Consider the following 22,784-nt stretch of genomic DNA (forward strand, 5'->3'; position numbering starts at 1 on the left):
TAACTAGTCTGGCTAGTCTCTAAATTACAGTTCACCCTAACGTAATTGCTGTAGGTACTGAAAGCAGCTGGAATAAACAGGTGAAACTCATTTTACCTCAAGAAGATGAGTATTTGTAAATGAAGTTGCAAGACTATGTAGAAAACTTAGTGAAGAGAAACATGGTAAAATGCATTCTATAAATAATAGTATGGGGGAAAAATACCACTTTTAAGTAGCTTTGTATGTCTTACTCTTGTTTTGACTAGCAAAGATTATGAAGATGCAAATCGAGTATTTGTATACTTGGAAAAGAACTTGTAGCAATTTGAGGAGCTTTTATTGCATTGATTATTTTGTAGGAAAGTAATTAAAATAGTTTGTGGAACTGCAATTTATGTAGATATTTATGTGTATTTTAACAAATGTGTCTTTTCAGTTGCAATTAGTAGAAATTTAAACAGATAAAATTAGGACAACTCTGTGGTAAGACAACATTTAATTTAAAATGTTATCCATAAGCTTCTCCATTCCCAGTTTTTCGAATGAAGATGGGTAGAAATAATTCAGTTGCTTGAAGAAACGGGGAGAACCTGTGCTTTCCCAAAGGCAAGTGTGGGCTGTTAGGGGCTGGTGGTTGCAAGTTCACCTGGTGCAAGAGAAGCTGCAAGTGAAATGGACCCATCTGTTTTCATTGTCCAAGCTAACAGGGAAGGAAAAGTAAGGCTAGATAGCAAAAAATATATTGGATTTCTTTCAGCTTAAATTATCATGGTGCTGCTGCTAATGTAAGTAAGGACAGGGGTTTCAATTTTCAAGAGTGCTGTAGTCTCATTCTATAGTGCCTTTTCAGTAGAATTTAAACTTTAAAGGCCAGATTTTTAAGGGCAGCTCTATCCTATTGGATATGGTATGAATCAATGATTTAGTATTTTGGGAAGGGGGACTTACATTTCCAAGATACTTAGATGCTTTCTGAAATGACGTTGAATCTTCTAATCCAGTCTTGATTTAAAAGCCTGTCTAATAATCCCACGTTGAAGAAACCAGTGTACACCAGCGTAGGTTCGCCATGCAGGTCTTCTGTTTCTGCCTCCTGTCTTGAGCAGAATTCTGCATCTAGAAGAAAGTTGCATGAAGTTGTATATCTGTTGAAGTTCATAGTAGTAATTAACATAAATGCATGAAATGCTTGAGTAAAAGTGCTTTTCCCATTGCTTGTACAATGGGAAAAAACAGGTTGTTGCCCCACAGCAGAATCATGCTGGGGGTTGTTGCATCCAAGACCTCTGGTGCAACACAGAAGAGATGACGCAGTCTTCCTTTGTGACCTACGGCATTACTGTATGTGGGTTCTTGAGTTCATGATGGCAGCTGTTCATGATCATGATCGGTCCTGTTTCAGCTTAGCTCAGTCGTACGGCTCCGTAGAAACAGGTGTACATAAGCTCTCTCCTTATGAATGCTATGGTGTTGCAAAATACAAACCTGGAATTTCATAGAACAGCAAGGGAAACATAGCAAACGTTGTTTTAATATGTTCAGAGCTTAAGAGTAAATGGCAATATTTCTGTGTTTGCTTGAGCACTTCTCCAATAGTTATTTGGGTTAAGTTTACTTGGGTTCGGAGACCTTTTCAGTTTTATATTGCTGTACATTGTATGGGGTTTAAATATGTTGTTTAGAGCTAGATGGTGTTAAATGTGTAGAAATGTTGTGAAAGAAATATGAAATGAAAACAAAATATAAATTCTATCATGATTGCTACATGTTTTTGTTACACAAAATCAGGAGGTGATGCACAACATCTTAATTATAAAGTTTTGCTTTAGTTCTTAATATGAATGATATTGTTGGTTCATGAAAACTGGGCTTTGCCTACGATGCTTTATCTATCATTAAGCTGGGGTGTCTGCCTAGTTAAAAATTACCTCTTCTACTAGGCCATTTTTTGTACAGATGGCGTAAAACTGAAGAACGATTTGACAGGACAAAGGTGAAGCAGAAAATGATATTTAAAAGCCAGGGCTATCTCTAGCAAAGCTTCTGTGTTTCCTCCTTTCCTGTAGTGATTTTCTGATTAGTTCTATGTCAAACAGTCTCCTTTACCTCACTCATTCGTGTAGACCTTTGCTCAAATACCCATGTTAAGTAATTCTAATTTATTATGATAAGCTATATGCACTTAGCAGTTCAGCAGCGTGCTTGTCACTTTGCTTTAGATCATCTCACATGTGATGTGGCCTAACCAATTCTGACAGCAGAGAGAGTTCAGCTGCAAGGTAGAGTTTTAAAGTTATTTACAGTGCTGGAAGGCCTGTCTGTGTACAGTGTCCACTAATCGGGTCTAAATCTAGGGAGCTGTCTTCTGGTTCTGCCGCTTTCTCTAATGGCTGTTAATAATAGCTGTTCTAGTCACCCTTCTGACTGAAAATCTATCTGGAGCTGTTACATCTCATGAGGCAGATCAAAATTGACATTTTTTTATTGATGTGACTGGTTTCTGCTGAATACTTGGGGACAAATAAAAGTAACTGAACTCAAAAAGAAGGGGAAAGGTCATTTGTTTGGTGGAATTACCAGCCAACTGACAGCTGTAGTTAAACAAGTAATCCTTTAAAAATACAATTTTTCTTTGAAAAATGAAGAATTAAAATGAGCTTTTTAATTATCAATTGCTTTAATATATCACATTTATGTTCTTGAATATAAAAATCATTTAATGATTCACTTTATTAAATGAATCCATGATGCAGACAAATCTCACTAAATACTAATACTACATCCACCAGGATGTAGTAAGAAATTCTTAAGAAATTCTAAGAAATAGGAGTGTTAAAAGTAGAAAAAACACACATTTTAAAAACTACACGTTTAGAATCATAGAATCATTAGGTTGGAAAAGACCTATAAGATCATCAAGTCCAAGTTAATGTAGCACTGCCAAGTGTACCACTAAGCCATGTCCCTACGCACCACATCTACACGTCTTTTGAATACCTCGAGGGATGGTGACTCAGCCACTTCTCTGGTGTCTTAAGAAAATGAATGATCTTTGTTTGCTGTTGCTGTTTCCTGGCTATTTTAAAATCAATATATGTATGCAATATAGAAGATATTTAATATTTAATATATTAAATATTAATTTAACATTTAAATCTGATCATCCTGTTCTGATTTCCAGTTGGGGCAGGGGGAAGGTGAGCAACCATTAAGCACAAAATGTGGCTACGGAAGATGCCCAGTTGAGTTCCTGATGAAGGAAGCTTATTTGACAACACCGGCAATACTGATACAAGTTCCAATAGTGGAGGAGAAGGGTTTATTTCATTTGAGTTAATGTGATTTTATGGAGGACATCCTATTAAAGAACCCTGGATTTAATTTTTTTAATTAGATTACATTTAGTTGATAGTTAACTCCGTGGCTGTAATATACTTAGCCTTCTGTAATGCATATGACTTACTATCACCCGACATTCTGATCAGTTGTATACAATATTAATAAGGTACACATCAAGTAGATTAAAAACTGGCTAACTGACAGAAGTAGTTGTCAGGAACAAGTCATTTTCTAATGCATGGGCTTTTGTTTTTTTTGCCCAACAAATAGGCTTACAGGGGAGGTGATCTTAAATCTGATGGTATTTGAATGATCAGAGGTAATTTCTAGATCCCAGTAAATCATATAGATGTAGGCCATCAAAATTATGGGAAGGTTAAAGCTGTAAGATCTGTATCATTTGATCAACTGAGCTTATTAATACAAAATGTTTTTAATTATAGACAAGAGAGAGGTCATAAGTTAAAGAAGAAAGAATTTAGATGAAAGCTACAGAATACTGGACTTGTGATCTGGAAATAATTTAGAAATGAGAGCTTGCAAACAACTGAACATGTCCTCTGTATAGTGAAATTCTCTCAAAGAGCTAATGAGATTTTTACATATGCATCAGAACACAGGCTTTATTACCTCAGGGAATGAATCTAGTCCAAGGTAACTTTTTTGAATTCTATCTATATACTACCTCTGTGTCTGATGTGTGTGTAAAAAGTAGTATTGTAATGTCAGCTCCATTTTGAAAAGGATGCAAAGTGAACAGTTTTTTCTTGAGAAATAAGAGTGCCTATGCACGCAACTATGCAAGTATAGTCAATTTGGTAAATGCTAAAAAGGACCTCCTTTAAAGTCAATCCTTTAAAGAGTGTCTTGTGTTTACCTTCAGCAAGGTTTAAGTGATCTAAACAATGTACACATACTGCTGGGGGCTACTTGTGCACCTAAACAAGAAGCCCCTATATGCTTGTTGGCTGTATGGTGAAGCTGGACAAATTCACAGAGAAGCTGTGGTAAGAAACAAGGGAAATGGTGAATTCTACCTATTTAGAAAATCAGTGGAAAACCAGCTTATTTTGGCAAACACTTTTTCCATTTTTAAGTGGAAAACCAGCTTATTTTGGCAAAAACTTTTCTAAGTAAGGGCCTGTGGAAGTTAAGCATAAGTTCAGAGAAACTCCAGTGCCCACGTGTGCTCGCTCCTCCTGTGAGGAGAACTCACAGCCGTGCTGTCTGCTTCTTGCCTCTTGCTCAATCTTCTGCTCGTAATTTGGGAAAGATGTAGTTGCTTCTCCTTGCTGGCGATCCCTGAGCTCTGTCTGTCCCTAGTCACCCTCCGCAGGCCTTGCTGGCATCCCATGGGTGCGTGGGATCGGGGTGCCCATACTGGCAAGATGGCTACGCTGTCATGCTCAGCTCCCAGCTCTCCTGGGCCAGGCCTCACTGCTCCCTGCCGCGCCTTCATCTTCAGCAACATGTCCCGCTCTTCTAACTTCCTCCCTGGTCTTGGCTCTGTCTGGCACTCAAGGTATGCACTGGATTGTTTTGCCTTGTGTTTGTGGAGTCTGTTTTTGAATCTGATGGTAAGCAGGGCTGTTCCTGTAACCTGTATGTGGAGGTTTTGGCGCTGGTCTCATCTGATACTCTCAGCAAGGAATGGCAGATAAAACCTGTGTTTCTGTTTATATCTCATAAGCTTAGTGGAAAAGGGTTACCTCTCTCCAGAGGGAGGTAAAGAGTATAATATATTAGTAAAAGGATAATTGCCATCTGAATGAGGAAGGATTTAAAACACTTTTTATATTCCTGTCAGAACCAGTGCCCATAGCTGGTAGGCATTCAGGGCCATCTGTTGGAACTGCTCAAATCCCTGTTGCAGAGATTTGCAAGGCAAGAAATAAGCGTTGAGAATTTCTATAGATCAAACCATGGCTGCTTGGACATGACATTGCACTCTGGGGCGTGCTTTAAGGCAGTGTGACTATGTAGATTTTTTCCGCTGTCTTCAGGGCTGTGGTTGCTTGTTAGTTTTACACCATCAGGGAGCACAGCAGACCTTGTGGGGCTAGTCTTGGAGCTGTTGTCCAGCACATACTGCCTCCATGTTGCCCTGTTTTCCTGCTTGCCCTCATCTTTCTTCAGGGAGAAGGAGACGTGTTTGGTGGGTAATAAATCTTCTATAGAAGGAGAATAGATGATGCCATTTTGGTCCAAAAGCATGACTGTGCCTCCCAGCAGATACAGCCTTGTTGTGCAGTTTCACATCTTGACACAAGCAGTTTTAAGCCCAACATATATATGCAGCATGAGGACAAAACGTTTTCTTTTTTTTTCGGACAGATCCAAAAATTGCACTGTTGGCCAAGTAGTGGAATTTGTTTTATTTACTGCTAGTGGAGGCTCTGCAATGCCAGGAATGGAGTAACTGAAACATCCTCAGAGTTTTAGACATGCAGTAAAATGTTAACGCTTGTTTATAGTTGGTTGATGTCATCTTCCTAATCCGTATGGTTTTAATTCTTTCTAATAAAAGCAGTAGATCTGCAGAAACTGATGAGCAGTGAGCTGGGCAATTTTCTCTGTGTTGCTTATGAGCAGGCAAGTGGATTTGTCAAGCCTTGCGTGACAGCTTAAATTGTTGAAAGTTATGTTGAGGCTATAGTTTCTCTTGCTTTCACCTGAATGATGATTCCTACTTGGCAGTGTGGACCAAGGGAACCATGATCAGTATTATGGATTTGTGCTTCAGACTCAGTATGGAGGGAAGCAAGTGCTTCACAGCTCCTTTAGAACTACCTCTACTGAATGCTTTTGATTTTATTCCCCATACCTGGTAACAGTAGTTGCTTTGAAAGTGGTATATAGGCCTAGAGTTCGCAGGAGCTGGAATTAGTCTAACGTGGTTTTGAAACTATATTCTCATGAATTCAGCTTTGTAAAGTTCTCCCTGAATGAGCAGAAAAAGAGGTATGTTGGAGTTTCCAGGGGAGTTTGCAGGGGAACGTAGCCTCCTCTGTCCCTTGAAAAAGCTTTCTGTTTCTGTTCTATCAGACCAACTTGAATTTAGCTTCCTAGTCTGTTGGGACAGAGGGTTATTGGAGGCTCAACAGATTAATCTGGACACTTCTAGTCATATAATGTTAAAGTGTTGATACATGTTTTCTTTACCCTGAGTCTTTTTCAAAGACTTATAAGTCCTCTCTAGATTTTTATAACAGATACTTCATAGCCCCAAGAGTAGATCCTTGGAGTCATCTGTCTCAGGCTTGGCTCTCAAAAGAGTAATTCCACTGGATTGAAGAGGCAAGTGTTTGAAATTCAGGAGACTATAAAATTGATTCTTCCATAAAGAAGTAATTTGTGGTAAATGGTGTAGTCCTCTGGGCAGCTATTCACTCACTTTATATGACCAGGACCCTTGAAACATGGACAGAAAGATTAGAGAAGGACATCTCTGATTTGTCATTTATCTGCACAAACCAGGAAAACTTTGATTTTCTCTGAGGACGTAGTATCTGAGAACAGACCCAACCAAACACGTCATCTTACTCTAGGATGCTGGGAGGCAGTGGGTTGCTGTTGATTTCTTGGTCTACAAAGGAAACTGCAATTTGAAGAAAAGTTCAGTAATACTCTGGAGTTAATTAGATGGAATAGAGGTTTTCAATGTTTAGTTGCATTGTTTCTGCTAGTGAAGCAGCAAGGTGGTGTGCTACTCCAGAAAGTGTATGGGACAGCCAGGAGGTGTTTCAGGGTTCTGCGTTCTGGGAACTAAAACTAACTGGCATGAGTCTTGCAAAGTATCCTCTGCAGCAAATGAGAATCTTCTCCCTTTCTACATTACCAGTGTGCTAGGCTTACCCAGAGTGAAAGCAGGTATGCAGCTGGCATTTGTGTGCTCTGTCCTTGCTTTAGTCGCAAGCCTTTTAGAGAAGGAAGTCAGCACTTACCGTCCAGAACTGCATCTTCAAGCAACAGTGCTTACTATAGTTAGCATTTAAATACACCAGGAGACTAAATTGTAAATAAGACAAGGAGTTGCTCTCTGCTCTCTATATATCTATATCTATCATAATGTTATTTCTATTTCTGGTATTGGCCTTATTGCTGTCCTTCCTGAGTACTTCTCTAACAGCTAAAATATTTCTTCTAGAATATTTCTCATTTAATATGATTGTACATGCTGTCATTAAATATGTATGTTCATGGCCGCATACTGGGAGGCACTGTAAGAAGCAGTAAGAACAGCATCCTGGTTAGGACGACAGGTGATATGAAGTGGTGGAACAGCAGTTGTATGCTATATGTAATAAAATTGAGAGTGTTTTTTCTTCAGGGTATATCTATTGTAATCTTTTAAAAAGTAAGGAGTGTTTTTGATAAACCTTGGTAGAGCACATTGCCACAGCAGCATTTATTCCTCACATCTGTTAAGTATGAATACTTAAATATTCAAAATGACCTTTCCAGGCATGTTCTTTTGAAGAGATAGTTATATATTCTTCACAGTAATCTGTTGTTTCTGTTATTTATTGGGATATAAATGTGCAGTGCATTTTTTAAAGAAGTAAAATGTAGTCCCTGCTGCCAAGAGTTTGATTCATAAGCAGGAATAGACAAAAAGGGAAATGAGAGGATACATATAAATCAAACTGTAGCACCTCAAGTCTTGTGCATTTTAATATCCTTACGTTCAATGACTTCATCATAGGTGCCTGTGATGTGAAAACATCGTACTATCAACATTTGTTAATGTAGAAAACTTGAAGAAAACCCAACAATTTCATTAATTTACCCAAACAGTAGAAATCAGCTTATGAAAATTAAATTTAATATGTTTGAGCTAGTAAAAATAAACTAATGTGTATTTTTGGATTATTTGTAAAATACAATTTAATGGGTAAATTAACCAGATTTCTTCTATAAGCTTATTAAGTTTCCTCATGTTAGATTCAGATCACTGAAAGCAGTGAAACCCTAAGGCTGAATTTACTCTGTGAAACTACTACTTGGAACATGCAGAGTTTAGAAACATATTTAGTAGCTGTAATTTATTGAATGTTAGGTTGTCTCAGCAAAAAATACCTATTGTAATAACATGCAATTTTAAAGGCTGGATTACTACAGGATATTGAGTGTTCCTGACCAACTATCTGTACGCTCCATTATTCAGAAAGAAATAATTTGTTCCATATTTGCATTAAAAACTGAATTAGTCATAGCAAAGAGCAGTTTAACTTCCATCATTTTCACATCTCAGCCTCCCATTAACGCAAACAAGAAGGAGCTGGCTGTCATGATCACATTGCGATATACCAGCCTTCCCTCCCAGATGGAGGAAAAGGGATACCCTAAGTAAATGAAGCTGGTGGCACCTGCAGTAATTAGAGCATCTCTTGGCTCATGTTGTTTCCTAAAACCAGAAGAGGAGAGAAGTAGGAAGATCTGTACAGATGTCACCTTACATTTTTTTCCTTATCTAGCAGGTTTTAAGTAGCCTTGTGTTTTGAGTTCACAAATCGTGAAGACATACAAGTTTAATAATAAGGATGAAGTATTTATCTTTATTATGGTCAGTTACGGCTAATCTCCTTTTAGAGTTTTAACAGGGATTTATAGGGATTCATTTGAGTTTTAGAATTGGAGATAATTAAGTAAGTACCTTTCTTCTGCAAAGAAGAAATGGAGAGAATTGGCTCAAAGCTAAAACAAGATTCCTGTACTAGTGCATATATTAAACTTCCTTTTATTTGGTTGTCACCCCAATAGGAATGATTAGTGGGTTGTAAAGAAAGAAAATGTATTGCATTACATCTATTAAAGCATGTTTTATATGTAACAGTAATTAAAATATAATTGAAATCATGAGTTCTTCTAATTATTGGCTTTACATAATGCATGGTTAAAGAGTGAGCATCTATAAATGTGTCCTTTTTACACATCCAGAAATGGTTTGCTGGCAGCATTTTAATTAAAGATGGATTAGTTAAAATGCAGTTTAATCATTCTGTCATCAAAGGATTTAGACCTCATTAATTAGCTGGTGATAAATAGGTTTAAACTACAAAAAATTAATTTGAAATATGCCAGTTGAGATCTAGAATTATTAGAGTTGGAAATGGAGCAATGAGACTAAGAAAATTTCATGCCATCTCCTTCTGTAATATTAGATTAAGTATGAAATTCAGACCACCGCAGAAGTTGGTTTTGCATTGTTACTAATGTGCATGGCTACACGCGGACTTCAGAGTTGTTGAAGAAATGAAAAGGAGACCCTTCGTTTGGTGAAGGTTCAAAACTCATTTAAAATTCCCTTCTGCTGTATAAAGAGATCACACTGCTGTGTTAGCTACCTAAATACAATGGATGGGGAGTTTCAGACTTGCAGGCAGGAGCGGGAGTCAACATACAGAAAGTAGTGTTAGCACAGTGTAGAATGACAAGGTTTCCACCTTGTGCTCTATTACTGTGATCTCCCTTTATACCAATATTGAACCACCCAACCAAAGGGCTGTTGAAGACTGTTGCACTTGCTGTCGCAGTGGATTCCAGAATTGTATACGTAGTCTGTTACCTCTATCAGCTGCAGGGACAATTACTTTAATCAATTTAATTTCATTATTTGCAATGGTCTAATCATAGATGCAGTCTCGGTGATAGCACAGTCCTGTACTACTACTTCTGTTGGTTACCTAATGGTAGTTCTTTGACTCACTAGAGCTCTAATGAAATCCTTTGTAATAATAACTTGTATTATCTCTGTAACAGTCCCATTGCAGACTTGCCAACTATGGAAGAGACCTGTGTAATACAAAGTTGGAGCAGGTTAAGCTGGTACAGGCTTTTTTTTTTTTTAAAAAAAAAAAAGAAAGAAAGAAAAGAAAGGCATGTACACCTTTACTTGCAAGTTTTTCAGAATTAATGTTAAAATTTGTGCAGGTTGGTACTATGAATACCTTAATCAGCTTAATTTCTATCAAACAGTAACTGTAAGGATTTCAATAGTTGTCATAATATTTGAATCTATAAGTCAGCCATTTTTTATGCAGACAAGTCTCTTCTGACAAATGACAGATGCATTTTCCAAGTAGAGTTGAAAGAGTTTTGTGAAAATAATAATTTGACAACCATATTGAAGACTTTCTTAAAATGCTTCTTGAATGTAATTTTCAAGACTGACTTATTGAAAGGTGTGTTTACAGCACACTCCGGCAGCTGTCCTGTCTTTAGGGTACCTGTTCAGTTGTCTTGCCATGCTTCTGGAAAATAAGTAGTTGGGTATGGTGTTAAACATTTACGTAACTAATGTTTTCACGTGAATGTTGGTAATGAAATGGGTTAGCAGAACTTCTGTGATAGTACATAATTTGATGAATTTCTGGAGTGGGGTGGAGAAATGTTGCATCAGTGTGGAATTAGATGAAATACAAAGCAAGTAGAGGTAGGTATATGAATCTCTTAAAAACTACGTTTGTTAAAATGCTTGCCCTTTCGTCATATTAGAAAAAAAAAAAAAGTTGGATTTATACTCAAACAGAGCTATTAGAAGAAACTCTTCTCAATCTCTCTGGGGTGGCAAAAGGGAGATAGTTCCACAGATGTTATTAAACTGCTGCTGTATCATAGCATCATGTTGTTTCTTTGCTTCCTGTCCAAAAATCTATTAATAAATTTTAGGTTTACAAAGTGATGGGAGAAAGCTTGCTTCATATGGAATAGTTAGCTTTTGTAATAAAAGGATGGCTGTGAAATTTAAAAACAAAATGTCTGAGAGAGAAAACGTAATTCCAGTTTTTCTAAAATCACCAACCTGTGTAGTTTCTTCAAAAAAGCTGAAGTATCAATTAACATCATATAATTTCCTCAATTATTCTCTAAGTAAGACAGGTAATTTGTAATTCCCAATTATACAATTAAAATGCTAATTACCCCTCACCTAAACTCTCTGTTCTTGAACTGAGATTATCAATTACCTTCAATCATTGCAAATCATATATGACATTTGTGACAGTGCTGGAGTTTGTATTATCTATGGACTTCCTGTTTAATATGTCTCTGGTTTCCAGGTAGCACTAATGGCTGGTGAAATGCCTTTGCATTAGTGGGCTTCCTTTCCTGAAGGAATGCCATCCCTTCTGATCTGTGTCATTTTGTATGCTTAAAATATATCTGCATTTGGGGGTAATCTTGCCCTCTGTTCCTACACTGAGTTCTGGTTTGTCATCCATTTCAGTAGAAAGAAGTAGCACATTTAGAAATACCAACAAGAATTTTTGATTACCATGGTGAAACCATTCACTTCTATGCTGCTTCTACACAGCTTTTCCTTATTTCATAATAGATGTTCTGCACTGTAGTTACATTAATATTCTACCAGTTTCATGTCATACCTGCTTACTAAAGTAACAGTTCTTCTGTCCCTGCTGAACTCATATAACATTTTTCTCTTCTAAGCACCTATTACTATCTCGAGTTTGCTGAAAATAAATAAAAATAACTTAGTTGAAGAAAACATACAAAAAATGACAACGGAGTCTAGATGTTGGAATTCGGAACGATCAACATTTTTCAAAAAAAGTCACATTATTTCTGCTTGTGCACGGTACAAATTAGGGCAATAGTAAATTGTAATGCTTCAAAGTATAGCTGCTTTCAGTATTTCTGGCTAATAATAAGCTTCAACAGCTCCACTCCATGGCAAAACAGCCCAGCCAATGATTTGAATTTCAAAAAAAATTCATCAGAAGTAGCATAAATAGTTAGGTTTTAGAAGTCAATGCAGAGAAGTATTTTTTTCCTGTTGTTTATGGACAGTAAGTTCAATTCTAAGCAATTTCCAGTCATGTAGACCACTTAGATAATAATATTGTCTTTGTAAAATCTTTAATGATGTTGTCTCTGAGACGTAGAAGAAACCTCAGAGTGCTAATTTTGCTTAGTCAGATGAAAGTCTTTAATCTGCCATTTGCTCACAAATAGTAACCTGTATTTCTTCTTCAGGTCCCTTCTTCATTCTCTCACAATGAAGTTCTGACTTTTTTGTATTGAAACAACCTTGGACGCGTTTTGTAATATTGCAGTGTTGTGTTGTGAACTCTATGCAGTTAGGATTAGATAAACTAAACCTTAAAGCATCTATTTGCCCATGGAAAATGAGTGACGTTATGAAAGTAGTATAACAAAGGGAAGTGCCGTGTGTTTAAGAATCTCACTGTGTCTAGTGTGGGACTAAACAAAGCATTGCTCACCTTGAGCACATACCCACTGATCAGCTGCTGCCCCCTATAATGGACACTTCCTCTTTCTGTGTGTGCAATTAATTCTTCCAGCCTAGTTTGGTACTGGGTAGAAATACTTCAGGTATCGTGAACAAATTGTTTCAAGTGTGGCTTAGCAATTGCGTGTTATTTGGGCTTTACAGCTTCTTCATGTGAAGGTACTTATATGTCTAAATGGTCAAAAGAATGGCTGTCAGTCCTGGTGTAATTAGAACAGCTTCAGAAGTTTTGGCCTTTCGCAAATTCTTTAAAAAAGCTTTGTTTTTTAGCCTGTCTCATGGCTATTCTTGATATTGACACTGTACAAAAGCATAAGGGCACAATGTAGTTGTAATTCAAAAGTAATTCAGTTCACAGATAACTAATAGATATTCACCTGTGTCTTGCAACTGTACTCATATAAAAAAATACAGAAAATCCTCCGAGTTCTGTACCAAATTCCCTTAAGCTGCTGTGGTTTCCAATTCATAGTTCAAAACCACCTGCTTGCATTTCAAGGCAAGTCTCAAGGGCTATGTTGAAAGAATAATATTTTTGAAGTGTGTAAAGGTTTCTTTTTATTAGGAAGCAACTTTCTCAAAGGTTTGCTGAGGAAATTATTGTGGATCTGAAACATTCTCAAACCAGTGAGTGATCACTTGTGGAAAAAAAAATATAAATAAATGTATTTTCAGTACAAACATCTTAATGAGATACTGACCCAAGAGTGTCCTTGACTCTTCTGTGTATTGTATGCTTCACAAGGAAAGTTAAGTTTATGACAGCCGATCTCTCTGATAGTCTAAAAAAAAAAAAAAACTAGTTTCTGAGCTACCAGTATCCAGCAGGTGTTCTTCAAGTGGCTCCAGTGTCTGGAAATAATGAGCAGGGTTATTTAGAGGTTTTGGTCATCTGTCGTAGGAAATGTTTGAATGAAGAACTGTTCCTCCACTCCAAAGAGCACACCTTGTTCTGCAGCACCTCTCTGTAGTTACCAGGGATGCATGGCTTGGGAAGCAGGAGCATCAGGACGTGCCACTGAGGCATGCATTGGGCAATTTGAGTGTTTTGTTGGATATTCTCACCACTTTCTGTTCCTTCTCTTTCTTTTTCTTCATACTTAATGCATTCCCTGCAATTACAGTTTTTACCTCTTTTGCAGCACACAGACCACGTTACTTAATTGGATTTTTATTTAGAAGTTGAAGCTTTCTGATCTAGAATTACCTTGGTTTTGGAAGTGAATAGTTGAGAAGTATAAAATGTGGTGGTCTTCTGAATATTTATTATGACTGAGAAGAGCCAACAACAAAAATGCAGATTAGACATTACTTATTTACTTCTTTGGGAAAATAAAAATCACACTTGGCGGAGTATATGTGAATATGTTTTATTTTAGTGGTGAGGAATATCTGGAAATAAGAAGTGTGAGGGAAGTCATTACAGATTGTTACTGTCCCTCCTGCCTTAGATTCATGGAACAAAGGCATTTATTCAAGTTAGGAAAACTGTTAAACTTCTTTATTGGATTCAGTTTGCATTCCTGGCACAGGTCTGGTTGGAGTTGTCAGAACGCATTAGACAGCAGCAGAAACTGGACTGTAGATGATCTTACGACACAAGCATCATTGTCAGAGTAGTTCGTATAATTTGTCAGAAAGATTGTAGCAGATTTTACTTCAATGGCTTTTTAGGAGGATCGGTGAAAGTGATTTTTCAAGCATTTTGGAGGTTTGTTTGGATATATGTAATATTCCTTAACATCTCAAAAATGCTTTTCTGTTACTTCTAATGATGATGAACCCATGTTGTCAAGACTTGACAGAGCAGTGGGGATAAAATGAAAATGTACCTCAGCAAATTTGCAAGGGCTGGGGGGCAAGAGCGCTCATGTGAGATACACTTGAGTAAATGGGGGGGTAGTTTGCTTTTTTTTTAAGTTAATGGAAAAAAAACACAGACACACAGTTTTTTTGAAACTTTAAACTCCATTAAAAATATTGTCAATCAGTTAAAGATTATGGTATTTTTGGTATCAAAACTGGGATGTACTCCTACATATAAAAAGAAAACGGGAAAAAATATTGTTTCAAAGCAATGAAAAGAACATGCCATCTCAAACAAATGGATGTGCGTTCAAAAGGTAACATCTGACATGCAAGTACACCAATGGCTGATCTGTATACATGAGTGAGATAGTATGTGTATGATAAGTAATATGTACAGCCTCCAGGGAAATACTGCATAAAACATGACAGAAAAGCTTTGAAATATGAAAGAAGGAGAAAAGAAAGACGTCCTTAACTCTTGTATCTGTGTTGGCTGCTTTAAAAACTCCTGGCAAAGCATCCAGCACCAACATAAAACTGCCTAAACATATATGTATCCTCCAATCAGATAAACCAAGCAAAGTTCAAGGTGCAGTATTTGCAATATATGTGGAGCACCAGCTGAAATGATATGCTATCCAACTATTTCAGACTTTCACTTTTGTATTGGATTCTTTGATAAAGATTCTCGTAGCATGCAGACAGTGAAATCCTGGTGTAATGAAGTTTAGTGGCAGGGTCTGCACTGACTTCAGTGGAATGAGGATTTTAACTACAAAGTACTGGCAGCTTCCATAATTCTGCATCTGTGCTTCTTTTAGCTTTGAAAAGCCAACATTTACCATCAAAGGGATATGCGATCCTTCACTTACCTTGGACATGTTATACAAGGATGTTAGCTGTCTCTGATAGCACTGATGAATTTCTTGCCAGCTGCTTGAACATGTGTCTGATGAGTCATAGCCTGAAAAAGTAAATTCACGGCAGTGTGAGTAGTTTTACTACATGTAGCAGAAGACTCGTTGCCTGGCAAAGTTACACTGTCTTCAGCTCAATCACATAAACAACTACAACAACTACTCACTCTTAAAAGAAAGTCCATAATGTTTGATGAAACAGCCAGGTTTACTTTTTTTAGAAATCGGAAATAAAGCTCAGGCAACAGCTGGGTTATATGAAGCCTGTCTTAATTTATTTACTACTTTTTACTGCTAATTTGAGAGTACTGCAAAAGGTGACTACTGTTACTCTACTGCACAGCTTCATATAAATTCCAGCCATGAGTATGTGATCAGTTGTCATGTGGAAAAATAAACCCTCCTATCTCTGCATCAGCGATGATGGAAGGATGTTTACAACCTTCATTATTTCATTTTTAAAGCTCTTTAGAATGTTACTGAAAGTTGCTGTCTGGAGGAGATAGTTTATCCAGTCATTTAGTGTGAAAGGTCTATAAATACGCTAAAAGTTGCTTCCTAGAACATAACTATACATATATAACAGTATAATATGTTATTTCGCAAAATGTTTGTGCATAGTATCATGTTGTGTAGAATAAACCTTGTCTGCAAGTGTGCTAGGAAGGAGCAGACCTGTAACTTCACCTCCATATAACATGTCTGTTTGGTGAAGAACTGTCTGCACCACAGCAAATGATGATTTAGATGATACATTTCATTAGCCAAATTTATTTTTCTCTCTGCTATGCTCTCACTGTGTCAGAGTTTATTCTTAGGTCCTCTGTCGTTCGACCTACTCTTTGCAGTTACCGGCTTCTGGGGCAATGAAAAATCAGTATTTCTGACTTGTAAAACCAAAACATTTTGAGCAGAAAAGAAATCTTGTAAAATGTGTCTGCCTATACATACAACCTTAAATGTAGGCTCTTCTTTATCCATGTGTGATATATTTCAATGTTTTGTTTCATTTCTCTTTAAATACTGTCATTTTATGTAATTCTAAAATCTGGTTTGGACTTACAAGCATATAATGTCTTTAATATCCTTCAAAGAACTTGAATTGTGTTCTGTGGATTGCTTCTGCAGAAGGACAAAATCACAACATCTCTATTCTTTGAAAAGCACCATTATCACTCTGTGTTAATGAAATGATTTCAGTATTACAACAAATGAGTTTTTGAAATCCATTCAGTATTAAAAGGAATTGGATTGTAATTAGAGCATATTTCAAAAAGAATAAAAGGATCCATGATATGCTCTTAGCTCTTAAAGCACCTAATCCTATATTAATTGTGCTCTGGGCACATCTGCCCTTATGTGAAGGGGACTCTGACAGTAAGGATGAAAATATTTCGGTGCTTTTGAGGCCAAACAGCTCCTCCAACAGGATGTCATTGCAACAGGAGTAATGTTCAAGAGCACGCGGCTGCTCTGCTTCCCTTCTCCATCCCTTGTGTATTGCAGTGTTCTTTGTAGGTTGTCAGGGACTTCGCCTAATGTTATCTTGTGGAGTGGGATCTGTGTTGAATTTTTTTTTTCCCCTTGTTTGGGCAGGGGAAGATCATAGATTTGCACAACACAGCTGTACTGAAGCAAGACTTGTCCTCCCTGTCTTGTGGTAGTTTTGAATATATTGAATATATTATTAATTACTATCTTTCTTTCTTTGCAGCCTTTTCCAGCACTATTGCTATACTCGAGGTGGCATGCGCCATACTTCCTACACTTGCATCTGTGGCAGGTAAGTCGATGGTTTATACTGAGCTATTGCAATGTTTGTCTGTTTCCCACTGGATATTTGTAAAATTGTTCCTTTTTGGCATATGATGTGTTTGTGAGTGCCAACAGAGTGAGTTTTGAACTGTTTCCTCTGGAAAAGCAAAGGAAAGATGGCAAGTGTTGTGTCTTAAAGAAATAACTCAGTTACAGATTCTGCTACACTCAAGAGATTTCACAATGAGTGCTGTTGCTGCCAACATTGCATTTATGCTCACATCTGTGCTGCAATTGGCTTTTTTATTAAACACCGTTATGAAGAAGGGCTTTAGAGCTATTCTCTGTTGTTCACAAATACTTTCTTTGAAAAGTATTAGACCTTAAGTATTTCATACCGCTTTCGAACTTCTTTGAGGATGTTAGGGTGCACTAAAACTAATTCTCACGGGTGAATTTTTGAAGTTTTTAATGCTCTCTCTCTTCTTGCTGAACAGCTGGTGTTGAAGCTGTTATATTTGAGAAAATAATATAAAAATTCTCCCTGAAATTGTAGAAATACACACTTTTAAGAATTTAAAAACATTTCAAAGAATTTCAAGAGATTAGTGTAGGGTATGTGTGAAGGACAGCTATTTACTGTATGCAGAGATTAATCTTATTTAGTCACTGGAATAAATCTAGTCAGATATATATGACGGATGAGGCATACCTGTTGGTATATATGCTCCACTTGTGGATCTGCTGCTATGCACAAGCATTTGCCTGAATTCATATAGGTTTATTGTAAAAAATAATTTTTAAGATAATGACTATAATATTATATTGCTTTGGGGGTAATGAGGACAATTAGCATCTCTGCTTCTTTCTGCTGTTTACTCAATTGGTTATTTGTAAATGCAATTTTTTTCCAATTTATATGCAAAATTGCAGTATGAGCAGTTTTATGGCAAATTGTGCATCTAAATCGTTGGAAAAAGTTTCTTGTTTTAAGTACCATCATATAACTTGAGAATTAACTTGACACTGCAGTGAGACTTCACCTCTGTGGTATTGTTACAGGCTGAGATGGTAAAATCAAGTTGTCTCTGTGTATGGTTTTCCACAGCCATACGGGTTTCCCATTTACTTATAGCAAACCAGAACCTGGGCTGCAGGATCTGATTTGGGTGCAGAAGCTAGAAACAGGGATGATATTGCTAAACCTGTAGAAACCACTTGCGACCTTGAAATGCCTTGAAATCCAAACAGTATCCTGATTTGCTGGGATATGGTGGGTTATTGTTATTTAGCTGGGAGATGGTGTTGTATCCTACTGCTACTGTCAAAAGTGGAGATAGAATGGATTTAAAAACAAACAAACAAAAAACAAAACAAAAAAACAAAACAAAACAAAAGGCCTTTGTCAATAAATTGCTACATTCTGAATGATGCAGTAAGAATGAATAAAATTAACCATTTTAGGCTAGGACTTATTGAAATGAAAGTAGATCTATTTGATTAATTCAATTAGCATAATAATGGCAAAAGTAATAGGCATTTTTAATTACTATGAAAATGTCATTGTAAATACTACACTTAACTACATTTGAGATTAAAAATAGCTTTTGCAATTAAGGTTTTTGAATAGTTTATGTATTATTCTATTCATGCTGAGTTCTGTTGTTTTCCCAGCACTTAAAAGTGTGATATTTTGACAGGATCTTTCTTTTTAGGTACGGGCCTGATAATAATTTCCATAGACGAGAGTCATGTTTTTAATTAAAATATGTTTGCTATTCAGGTTTTAAGAAAGATGCTCACTAAACCAGAAAACAAGAGTAATAGATACTGTATTTCAGGCAGAAATCACTTGGTACGCTTTGAGTGCATGCATTTATTGCTGTCTCGGTCCAGTGTTTGCACTCTTCAGGAGACAGTTACTGAATAGTTGGTGTGACTAAGTATGCTTTATGTATTCACTTCTATATATTCACTCTCCAATCAGTTGAGAATAATAACACACGTGTTAGTGTTACTATTGGTCATCACCTAGCTAGGTTAGTCCTGCAGTTAGCAATGCTTTCTAACATTGTCAACTTGTAAGTGGTTTGAAGTGCAAACAGATGTCGCATAAGTGCAATTAAATAAGAATAGTAGTACTGGTAAACATAATCGGATATATTTAATACTAATTTCCAAAGTGTTGACTTCAGAGTAGTGTTTAAATGCTAATGAACTTTTTATTGCAGTGCCTTAGTGTACCAAATAGCCATTTTTAGAGAGGAAAAGAAAGGTTAAGTTACACGCATGGTGCATCCTGTGACCCTACAATGAATGGCACCCACTGGTGACAAGGCACCAGCATCTCTGCAACCAGCACTGAGGCTGTGATCAGCTGCTACCTGATGTTGTGCCATCTTAGGTGTAGGTTCAGATCTTCTAGATAGATGTCTCTAGGCAGATTACAGCTCTCACCAGGTGATAACAGTGATTACAAATAATGCAGTCCAATAAAACATGTTCCTCTGTCTGAGGATCATCATAAATAAAGCTTTTTGGATAAGGTTAGGGTACTTACTGAATATGTTTTTCCTTCTTTTTCAATCCAACTTTAAAAAAAATTAATCTCTTAAATGAAAAAGTGGAGAGAAGGCTGTTAATGCTTCCCACTAGATTGACTCTATTATTTAAAACCTGATGGAAATAGTTTGCTTGTTTAGTTCATGGTCTATTGGTTTTTCTTTAGTTCTTAATGTAGAGCTATTAGCTGCACTTTTTCTTATGTTTGATACTCAGTTTAATTCTGTTCTTAAAATATTGCTGACATTTTTCTTCTTTCTTTCTTCTGCTCCTTCGTTTTCAGAGCTTTCTGATTTAAAATGTATTTTGGGGGCTGTTTTTTCCTTCCCTAGCAATCTGAATCTCTTCCTCCCGTTTGCATTCTCAGTGGTGTTAATTTGCAGCTTTTCTGCTGCTTCACGTAATTCTTTCTGCAACAAACATGTCTGGCACCAGTTAGAGGCAAATTGTTAAAGGAATAAAAATAGATATGTGGAAAACTCTTGTAGTATTTTTCAGTTGGGCTGCCTGAAGGCAGGCACTGACATCCCCACGTGTGGTGGTTTTCGAAGGTGTGCTGGCCTCCAGGAAGGCAGTGGAGCTCCCCATGGTCAGCACCTCCCCACAGCACCTCATTTGAAACCCCAGCTTTGGCACTCTGACATGAGGCCTTTCAACTGTTACTCCTTGGAAAGAAAAGAAATAGCTTTTACAGGAAGGCTTGTTGGCTTTGCCAGTGCTTGGGGGTTGGGGGGGGGGGGGTTGTTTTAATTGTTCTGAAGCCCCCTTGAAAGTCAGACAATCATTACAAGCAATTCCTGGTTAGCTGCAACATTTACCTTGTGGGTACGCATCACTGCAGTGAAGTTTCTGTGACCCTGCTCCTAAAGTGTCTTCCCTGCCTCCATCTTGAGGCAGAGGTAAAGGTGCTTCCCGTGAGGGAGGTCTGACGTGCACCTCCCGGCAGCAGCAGGCGGGAGGTGGCCATACGGGTGCAGTAACCCAGGCCAACCCTGCCTTTCTGAGGTGAGAGCTCCCACCTGCCCTCCTATGGGGCTTCGGTTTGAGCTGGGGACCAGTCCTGGAGTGCATGCTGTGGGTTTCTTTTGGGTGACAAACAACTGGGGGAGCTTTTGGGAGCAGCTCTCTTGTGCCTCAGTTGCTAACGGGCATTCAGTCCGTGGGGCCTGCCTAGAGCCAGCCTGAAGTAAACAGATCTCTCACCCCGATCGCCTCAGACAAAAACAGTGAAATGCATATGGTGTGGGTATCTGGTCATCCACACCAGCTGCTTCTCTCTGTGGTACAATCCCATTTATGCTACAGAGCCAAGATTTGCATGAAAGATAGGGAGTTTCCAATGCCAAGAAAGATTGTGCTGCTTAATGCTTAAGTAACGGCAGAGAAAAACAGATTTTCATGCATCTTCTGTAACAGTTGGTGCCAAACCTTACAGAAATATTTTGTAAACTAAAACCTTTACGTTAAACTGTGTTAAGGAAATCCCTCATCTTTGTATTTGGAATGCCAATTGTTGAAAACATTCGTGCAGTGCTCATATTTGAATATATGACTTGTTTATGCAGCTGGTATGATATATAACACTGAGAGTGCCAGCATATGATGATAAGTAAACAAGTTATCTGCAAATATGTTAGCATGAAGTCATGCCCTTAAGCCTCATAATAATTTTTTTTTTAAGTTGATCATAAATGCATGCATATGCTAACTGCTTCTATTCCTTTATTCCTATTTTTAGAAAGAGATAAGGAATAGTATATCTAGCTAAAATCCTGACAAACTGCTGTGGAGCATGTGTGGATGCCACTTAAGGGAATGTTTTATTTTTGTGTTTTTCCTTAAAAACCAAGCATGTGGATTCACAAACAGTGTCACACATAGCACCAAGGTCATTCCAGTTGCTTCCAAGTGCTCCCTCCTTGCCTCCCCTGAATCATAGCTCTCCACCTGGGAAGCAGTTCCTCAGGCAGCACATGATGCTGCATCCTCTTGTCAATGCTGATGGACTAAAGCAGAGGCAGGAGCTGTCTGTGCTGCTGTCAGCTGCCTGTGGAAGCAGAAGGCTATGGCTGGAAACCCAGTTCTTGCCATACATGTAGCCTGACACGGAAGGCCTTTCTGTGGATTACACTCTATTGTCCAGTTATAATTTTTTTTCATGCAGAGCAAACTAAGTTTGAAAGTGTCCTGGCATGGAAAGCTGCAATTGTGGCCAAAAGGAACTATTCCACAAATGCCCAGGAGACAGGAAATCTCAGAAGGAGGCTCACTTGTGTCTTCATCTTGTATGCAGGTTTTACGGGGCTGTTTTTAGTTATCTGCATGACAGAGTAGGTTCTCAGCTCAGGCAGCCAGGAAGCAAAAAGCAGCCAGCTACTAGCCAGTTGTAAAAATGTGCTTACGCCATTGGACTAACATTACAAAGCAAATCTGTCACAGCTTTAATTGTGTGGGTTTTTTTTAACTCTTGATTTAGCAACTTTAATTTTTCCCTTCGATGTTGTATAAGAAATACACTTCCTGTCAGAAGATCATTCCTACGATTCTGAAATGTTGTCCCTCACTGCCTTAGTATGTACTGATTTCCTACTTGCTAAAAAATAGAGAAAATGTTACTACTTTGAAATTATTGACATGATCCAGCCCTTTGGATTGAGAGCCTTTGGAAATTTAAGAAGGCATCTGCTTTCTCCTCCATAATCCTTGCTTATGGAATTGTTATATTTGAATGAATTAATAGTCAGTTATACATCTAAATGATCACAAGTACTGTGAATGTATCTTGAAGGTAAGCTCTTTCTGGATACAGTGCGTATTTACTGGGTTTGTAATTGCACGTATCGGAAATCTAATATGAGATGTATGTCAGATGGCACATTGACGTCAGGTACAACAAGATTCACTGAAATTGAGCCTCTGATTCCTTCCACCTAAAATAGGAAGCTGTTCTGCCATCATAACTGAAAGAATTAAATTTGAACAGGATGACCAATACGGCTTTGATAAAGAGTGAGATAGACTGGCAAGTAATCTTGAGGGGTCAGAGTGATGCCACAGCAACCCTGTTCCAACACATGTATTTTTGGATATGATATAATTTTTCTAGCTTTTTGAAGAGAGAGAACATCTGTCTGAGGAGAATAGTAAAA

The 22,784-nt window shown here is 37.6% G+C and overlaps 1 protein-coding gene across 3 annotated transcripts in view; it reads left to right on the forward strand.

Annotated features, from left to right (window-relative positions):
- Window positions 1–22,784, forward strand: part of PEPD (peptidase D) — a 137,353-nt gene that overhangs the window by 60,504 nt on the left and 54,065 nt on the right. For all 3 annotated transcript variants that reach the window (XM_040570807.1, XM_040570809.1, XM_040570808.1), the window contains exon 10: window positions 17,033–17,101. In XM_040570807.1, the coding sequence (XP_040426741.1) occupies window positions 17,033–17,101 (69 nt within the window). The remainder of the gene's footprint in view (window positions 1–17,032; window positions 17,102–22,784) is intronic.

The sequence above is a fragment of the Cygnus olor genome, chromosome 12 (genome assembly GCF_009769625.2).
Source record: "Cygnus olor isolate bCygOlo1 chromosome 12, bCygOlo1.pri.v2, whole genome shotgun sequence".
NCBI lineage: Eukaryota > Metazoa > Chordata > Aves > Anseriformes > Anatidae > Cygnus > Cygnus olor.